Source organism: Centruroides sculpturatus, unplaced genomic scaffold (genome assembly GCF_000671375.1).
Source record: "Centruroides sculpturatus isolate CEXI.00-Female unplaced genomic scaffold, Cexi_2.0 scaffold1963, whole genome shotgun sequence".
In the NCBI taxonomy this organism is placed as follows: domain Eukaryota; kingdom Metazoa; phylum Arthropoda; class Arachnida; order Scorpiones; family Buthidae; genus Centruroides; species Centruroides sculpturatus.
The window spans coordinates 59565-68210 of NW_019386069.1; the positions used below are offsets into that span (position 1 = coordinate 59565).

The following is an 8646-nucleotide window of genomic DNA, read 5'->3' on the forward strand; positions in this document are numbered from 1 at the left end:
AGTCGTAAAAATGATTCACAGTATTTTCGAAAAAAGATTAAAATAATAATACGAATATAATAAAGGTGCATTCGATGCTATAAACAATAATCGGTGATAAAACATGATAATTTGGTAAAAGCTGCATTTCCCCTTGCAAAAAAAAACAGAAATGTGTGATAAAATAATAACTTTTCTTACCTTTATTTTCTTGTTTTTTATTTTCCTCAGAATCATCCTTTTCTTTCTCCCGTTCTTCTATCAACAAGAACAATTTTCAATAATGTATGAGAAATTTGTTATTTCCTCAATATCAAGACTTTAAAAAATTGATCGATGAATATAAAATTATTGAATTTAAAATTATGAAAATAAAATTATAAACTATAACAAAATGTATTGAAATACCTCCGTGTGAACCTATGTAAATTGGAACTCTAAATTTAATTTTAAAATTTCACGAAAATTTTACTACGAAAGACTGGTTATTTAGTACACTTCTTTATACTTATCTTTCCTTGATAGGCTTTATATACGCTAAACGTACCGGGTGGAGGAGATTAACAAAGAAAACAAAGGAAACAGAATAATAAGAGAAACCAAATTGCTTTTGTTCTTTCAGTTTTTCTGTTTTCAAATCTGTATTTCCTTTGAACAAAGCGAGGAAATTTAATTATCAAAATATTTTTATAATATTGTTTATCATGGGCGTAGGGAGGAATGTCTTTTCATCTACAAACATTCTTATATTCAGTGTAATTAACATAATTATTTTATTTCTAATTCTTTATACGTTTAATAATTATATGTATGTTTATGTATATAATTGTAATAATATATGATAATATATATGTATACTCTTATATTGTACCTTTCGTTTTTGTTGTTTTTCTTTTACAAATTTCTTTCGCAATAAGACAATATTCGCANAATATACATATCGATGCAATTGTTCACTCCTCAGACGAACAATTAAAGTGTAATTTGTATCTATGAAGAGTGTAATTCAAGTATTCTGAATATCCGTGAAGTACATAAAGATGTTGTTCTTTAAAATTATAGAACAGATTAAAAGCATTAAGAGGTTCTTTTCTATTAATATTTATAATGACGTCTAAATTTTCTTCTTTGGTCATATCCCACAACAAAGAAATTTCTCGACCTCCCGAACCACTCAAGCAATATACTTTGCCATAAGCAACGAATACATATTCAAGCATGCAATTTCCAAGAACAATTTTTTGCTTAGACAAAATTTCTAAACTCTCTGGATCGATTTGAAGCGCCTCGTCAGAATTGTCAATATGAAAACTTGTTAAGCTAATTATCCAAATATCGTCCTCGTCTGTGAAGAAATACATGTTATCAACTTCTGGAACATGACTAATTTCATCTCCTATTTTCGATTCCCAAGTCTGGAGGTTGTATTTGAAAATTGCGCGTTCATAATAATATCGACAGTAATAACTTCCATTGTATACAATTCCCCAATCTGTCGATGTGTCAGGAAAACGAATTTCTTTGAAAATTTCATAAGTTCCGTTTTCATTTAATCTGTATTTTTTTAAAACAGGATTTTCAAATTCCTTCAGCCAAATGTCCAGATTTCCTTCAGAATCCTCTTCAAATTGTGCAACAGCTAGTCTTTCGATCCCATTATGTATTGGGAATGGAATGATCTGGTAATCTGTAACGTTGTCGAGAATGCAATCTGAAAATAGAAATATCGAATTAATAATTATGTTCATAGAAGAAATTCAGATTTAAAATGTTTCGATCAGCTTTCACCATAATATGATGTCATTTTAATTATTTTTAAAAGCCAAAATCTTGAGGTAGAAACGAGATTCTTAAAAATTGTAAATGCTGATAACGGATAAAATATTCATTAAATGTGACTCCACTGAAAATATGACAAGTGTCTATGTTCTTATTTCTGCATCCCTTGATCTTTAATTAATCACCGAAACTAAATAAAATGAATGTCCCCATATATAAAAATACTGCTGAAAAGTTTCACAATTTTCATACATTCATCTATAATTTTGGCCTTCTAGAGTGGGAAAACTATGAAAAACTTTAAATAAAAAGAATACTTAATCTTGCGATCTATTTACTTACTGTATAACTAAATACATTTATATTTCATTTGATTACGGTAGTTTATATAAACTGCTGTCCGTAATTAATCAATTAGAATAGCGAGGTTGCAGCCGACGTTTTCAACGCGAAAACGTACTGTACAGTACATTCGACGTTCAGCGTCGCCATCCTGTAAGACTAGAAGTTTGACAATGGCGTTTGGAACGGCCAGCATCATTCCACCGACGTTGACGTTGATCGCATAATCTACGTCAACGTCGGTTTAAAAAAATGTAGCAACGAGTTTCCTATCTTACCCTGCTGCTTACGAGCTTATATTTGAAAAAATAACTTTTATATTATTAATCCTAATAAATAAAATAGTGCGTGGTGCCATTTTTTATAAGATATTATATTTAAAATTTTTATATTATCAGTTATTATAAAATGTAAAAAGACTTAATTTTGAGTATTGTGAAAAAAAAATTATAAATTCTAATGTCGAGTGATATCGTCAATTTCGATGTCTCTCGAAATATGATATAGGGGAGACCGGGGCAAGATCGGCATGTTAAGCTTTACTTAAATTTTGTGTAATAAATACTGCTGTAAACTGAAAAAAAAGCTTTGCATATTGTCTATTGGAATGTTACCTTACTATAGAACTGGTTAAAATCAGTTTGGAAATAAAAATAATTAAAATAATTACAACTTTACAAGAAGAGAGAAATTGACGAAGTTGCCCCGGGTATAGGGGCAAGATCGGCAACTTCTCTCTTTTTGTAAAGTTGTAATTATTTTAATTATTTTTATTAAAGTTGCCCCTGGTATAGGGGCAACAGTAATGGGGCAAGATAGGCACGTATATAAAATTATGTTATTAACAATGTATAAGTTGGAATTCACTATTAAAACAAAGAAATACAAATCCAACACCCATTTAATATTATTACAACGAAATGCAAGTTCAAAGACATATATACATGAATAACAAATGCAAACATGTTTTCATTTATCATCTGTTTGATTTTTATCCTTTGCTTCTAATGTGGCTTTATGTTGCCGATCTTACCCCGCTAGTCATGATTTCGAAACATTAAGTACAACCCTGAGAACAGAATGCCAAGCCACGATCTGGCCACGTGAATAAGTTGAAGTTACATCCTTCTAACAGGAAAAGTAACTTTCGTTATCATGGAATTATAACAAAACCTGCCAATTCAATATAAATGGAAAAAAAATATTATATGGAATTGAACGAAAATGAAAATTTGCTTGATAATTCAACTACGCTTGTTGGAGAACAATAAAAACACTACACTCAACAAGCCACCAATAAAACTCAACTGCCTAACCTATAACCAAAGTCTCCTTTTAATTTGTTTTTAAAAAAAAGCGCTTGACAAACTTGCCCCGCATGCCGAAGTTGCCCCGGTCTCCCCTATGACTCTTTCGCTTTCTGTAGATTCCTTGACTTTTGAACTTCCAATATTTATCAACGTCAATCCTCCTTATACTCAAGCTTCCATGCCAAATTTAGATTCTTAACGGTTATCCCATCCTAAAATAATAAACGAAATAGATGCTAATATACCATAACTAACCTATATAAACACGCGGCAGCGCGAACACACACCTGGAATGTTTTCCTGTTTTTGACATTCACATAATTTCAGGATTCTGAAAACGTGAAGAGTTGGAAAAATTCTCCTAAAGTCGAATTTAACACGATTCTGATACTTTCCCTTACGTGTACATAATAAGTAAACTCAAATTTCTTCACAATCACTTCATTATTTCTGAACAATGAAAACGTGTCACTTTTCCGATACCATACTTAATTATCAAACCATATTCTTACTATGCTCTACTTATTAAATGTATACAAAATTAAAAATTTATCAAATAAAAAACCAAAAGAAAATAAACAAATATATCATAAAATAATGACTTTCCTTACCTCTACTTTTCTGTTTTTTCTTTTCTTCCTCTTGTCTCCCTGTCAAAAGAAGAAAAAAAATTGATAACGTATCATAAATTTGTTATTTCCCAAAGACAAAATTTTAGAGAATTAATCGATGAATATAAAATTATAAACTATAAGAAAATGTATTAAAATGCCTCAAAGTGAACCCATGTAAATTGGAATTCTAAATTTGATTTTAAAATGGCAGGAAAAATTAATAGGAAAAGTGTGCTAATTTAGTACATTTCTTTATTTTTATTTTTTTGTTGATATACTCCAAATAAATGTTAACAAGAAAAACAAAGGAAACACAAAAATAAGAGACAAAATTGCCTCTGTTCTTCTACTTTTTCTGCCTTCAAAATGTCATTTCCTTTGAACAAAGCAAGAAAATTTTATTAACAAAATATTTTTTTAAAGTTGATCATCATAGACGTGGACAGGAATGTTTTTTCATTCTATAAACATTGTTATATCTAGTGTACTTAATTATTTTATTTATGTTTCTAAATGTTTAATTGTATATCAAGTATATGATAATATATATGTATATATTGTACTGTACCTTCTGTTTCTGTTGTGTTCCTTTTACAAATGTCTTCTCCAGTAAGACAATACTCGCAAAGTTCAGATTTCTAAAATATTAGAGGAAAATTATAGTAAATGAACAAATAACTACCCTTTTTTCACTGTTGTAATTACTTATATTTTCAATAATTTCTTATTTCACTTTATTTTAAAATGACTTTGAATCGTATTGATTTAGAATATAATTTACTATAGACTTACTTTTATACTGCATTTTCCGTTCAGTATTACTGCATCTTTGTCTTTCTCTCCGCATTCAGTTTTAGAAGACATTTCTCTTACTTTAACTCGATGACGAGTAATGTCACGATTAATGTTTTCATCCTTTCCTTGAGTTTTCTCAGATTCGATATAACGCACTTCTACATCGGGTGAAGATATTCGAATAGTAGAATTTTGAGATGAATGAATGATGACAAACACCAGGACAAACAAGAGGAGCAGCAGGTTTAGAATATAGAGTATTTTTATTTGTATTCGATGGTCTTTTTCTTTATTATTCTCCATATTGCTATAATAGTAATAAGGTACAAATATCACTGTATTACTCAAAAGTTTTATTAATAAATATATTTCTGAAATAATTAAATATAAAGATAAAATTATATGTAAAATGCCTAAGATAAAAATTAACGCCATGTAAATTTGTACATGGAAAAATGTATAGATCAGGAGCGAATCGTGACCAAAATTTTTGGGAATGCTAAAAGTTTTAGTAAGAACAATAGGACTATCTCTAGCACTAAACAATAGGCAGAAACGTTATTTAGTATGAATAAAAAAGTATAAACTATTATAAAGCCCGTTATATCTACATATAAAATATATTATAACTAGCAGATGAGCCCGACGTTGCTCGGGCAAAAAGTAACGATAGCGAAAGTTAAGATTATTAGATTATAGCCGATCGTACCCGTTTTCATCGGGTGCAAGAATTGGTCAACCCTCTTCTGAGGCTAATTAGAAAATTTTTAGATGAGTCTAAAAATATGTTCGATTTCCACAAAAGACTGCATTTAAAATAGTACTGTAGAAGCAGAGTACTTTAGGGTAAGCCTTAATCCTCTCCCTTTCCTTCGGGGAAGAAAATATAAGAAGTTTTAATTAACTTTGTACCAAAATTTAATTTTCAACTCCTAACCGTTTGGGCTTTGCGCTTATTATTATTATTATTATTATTATTATTATAACATGTTTGTTATATTATAAGATGAAAATGTATTAAAAATTTATCATAATTCATATATTGTGGGTCCTTGACATTGGGGACCCAGGGCTTAAGCCCTATTAATCTCTATGTAGATCCGCCTCTGTATACAGTACATGTATGCTGACTGGGTACAGCATGCTTTCGATACAATCTGGGCGTGTTAAATGCTTTGAATGATGTCATGTACAGTACTTGTTTGCCGCGGCAAACCTCCACCCGAGTAAGCGATCGAGTTCCCGTAAGCATCTCACTGACTTAAAACGACTAGCCGCTAGCTGCCAATGTAAAAGAAAACACAAATGATAACAGAGTTTACACGTTAGAGGAAATTAATATTAAGTTAATATATTTGTTTTCATATAAAAATATATTGACAGTCAGAACTTTCTCTTAAGCATGGCACATTCTAAGCAAGTCCAGTGGATTCGCCTCTGGTACAGATATTGCTGAAATTTTACAAGTGAAAGTTAAATGTACGAGACTAGGACATGACAAATCGTTAATTTTAGAGGATTATATGACAAAATCCTCAAATGATATTTCGACGTTTTATTTTGTACTTCAAATAACACTGCCGAAGTGTTTGAAAGCTTTAATTATATTACGGCTGATTAAACTAATAAATTTTGAGTTTAAACTATTAATATTAATTTATAAATTAGTAAGAAACTGGTATAAGTTTAGAAATTAAGTAATTAAATGTTATATTTATTTATGAAGTCAATACAGTCACGTCTTTCTGAGATCTGTAATAGTTCTTGACTATATCGTTTAGTCATTTCGAGACTGTTAGATAGGTATATTTCCCACAGATATTATTATATTCAATTTTTGAATTGGGATTTTCCTCTAATTTTATTAATAATAATATATCATATATATATTACACACAAATACAGGAGACCATTAACGCTGGTATTGATTTGATACTGAAATCTAAATTTCGACATCTTACGTTTTTCTGTGCGAAATGAAACTTTTCTTTTCGTTCTTTTTATTCGAAAATATGAAATGCTAGGTAAATGTGTTAACGTTTTCACAATGAGATGAATTTTAACATTGAATACAATTTCTTTGTTATTATGTAGCGCAAGCGAAACAAAACGATTATTTTTCAGATTATTTCAAGGGAATGCTTATTTTCAAGACGTTGAGATTTCATTAGTTGTAAATTTCAAAAATTAGTCAAATTTTTTTAAAAATTTATTCTGCGCTTCTAGTCAGTAACATTTCTTCATCGACAACTCTTTGCAAACGTATTAGGTAAGAATTTAGTACGTTTTTAATCACTTAAACTATATAAATACTGACTTAACAGTTTAGTTCATGACATGACATACAAAAATTTTGTCGTATTAAATAAAGCATTTTATTCGCCGGGACTTGAAGTTTAAGCAAGAGTGTGGATAGATTTTTAGAATTCGTATGAATTGCCTGCATTTCCACTTGCAATAGTGTCGCACACCACAGATTAGAAAACACTGGTATAACTTATTATGAGATTACAGAACGTAATTCGACTAATTAGAAATAACGTTAACGCCTAATCATATTATTAAGGAAAAAAGTCGGAAACAAATGACTCTGTTACACTTTTACTGTCAATAAAGCTAAAAAAACAAACAGAAGTAATTTCTCTGATATTTTTCATTCCATAAAACAAATCAATTTAAATATAAACAATTTGAATTTTGAAATAGACTCAATACCGTAGACCCCCTAAAACACTTTAGATAATTCTGTGTTATATGAATTCTGTGTTGTACGAGTCACTTAGATTTTATATATAAATACGTGTGCCGGGCTGAGAACTGCTCACGTATTTATAAAATCTAAGTGACTCGTACAGCACAGAATTCATATAACACGGAATTATCTACCATGTTATAGGGGAGTCTACTGTACTTTACAAAGTTAATAAACAGTGGACTTACCCGTTCTGTTACAGTAATATTTATTTCATATGTTTAAAATTTGAAAAATGTAATTACGTTATAATAAAAAACATGCTGCAAAGACTCGTTTTGATAAAATTAATTAATAAAACTGTTTTATATAAAACCAATACTTACCAACTCGGTTACTTGTTGAACTTCAACACTTGCCGCTTCTACTTCTATTTTAACTGACTTTATCACCAATTTCCGTTCGTTTTATATTTCTGATAAAGACTTTATCTCACGGAAATATTCACTGATAATTTAAAATTAAAATTAATTCTAAAGATAAATTACTAAATAAAAATTTAAAAACATCTTGAATCAGTTCGCTCATGATTAAGGAAGTGTATATTGTTTCTTTCTAATTTTAATTTTTACATTATAAAATGTAAAAATTTAAATTAGCTCATTTGACATAATTGTGCAAAGTTAATAAGTACAAAAAAAATTGAACGGGTCAAACAGTTTAAATACTTGGGAAGCATAATTACAGAAAATCTAGATTCAGGGAATGAAATTAAATGCAGGATAGCAGCAGCTAGAACATCCTTCCAAATAATGAAAACCCTGCTCTGCAACGACAATTTTAGTTTGAAATTGCGGCAACGCATGGCCGAATGTTATATTTGGTCAGTTCTCCTCTATGGTGTGGAAAGCTGGACATTAAAAAGGAATACAGAAAGAAGACTGGAGGCATTTGAGATGTGGATTCACAGAAGGATGCTGAGAGTCCCATGGACGGATCGAGTGACCAACAACGAAATTCTAAGCAGAGCAAGAACAAACAGAAAATTGCTGTCAACAATCAAATGCAGAAAGATTGCATACTTGGGACATATCACTAGAGGAGAAAAATACAAAATCCCACAACTAATCCTCAA

At 29.9% G+C, this 8646-nt stretch overlaps 1 protein-coding gene across 1 annotated transcript; it reads right to left on the reverse strand.

Annotated features, from left to right (window-relative positions):
* Positions 1–917: 917 nt before the first annotated feature.
* On the reverse strand, positions 918–7939 carry LOC111613418. Its single transcript, XM_023354776.1, has 5 exons — positions 7898–7939; positions 4817–5126; positions 4593–4662; positions 4022–4060; positions 918–1690 (listed from the first exon to the last, which is right to left on the reverse strand). Exons 2-5 carry the CDS (start codon positions 5120–5122, stop codon positions 933–935), a joined length of 1173 nt encoding a protein of 390 aa, XP_023210544.1. The 5' UTR covers positions 5123–5126; positions 7898–7939; the 3' UTR covers positions 918–932.
* Between the last annotated feature and the right edge of the window lie 707 nt (positions 7940–8646).

Bases quoted from the DNA above. Each gene is read 5' to 3' on its own strand.
- LOC111613418 (XM_023354776.1), bottom strand. From the start codon at position 5,122: ATGGAGAATAATAAAGAAAAAGACCATCGAATACAAATAAAAATACTC. The intron at 4,061-4,592 runs GTACAGTACAAT...TTCTTTTGACAG, and splicing joins GAACACAACAGAAACAGAAG to GGAGACAAGAGGAAGAAAAG. The intron at 1,691-4,021 runs GTAAGGAAAGTC...TTCTATTTTCAG, and splicing joins GAAAAAACAGAAAAGTAGAG to ATTGCATTCTCGACAACGTT.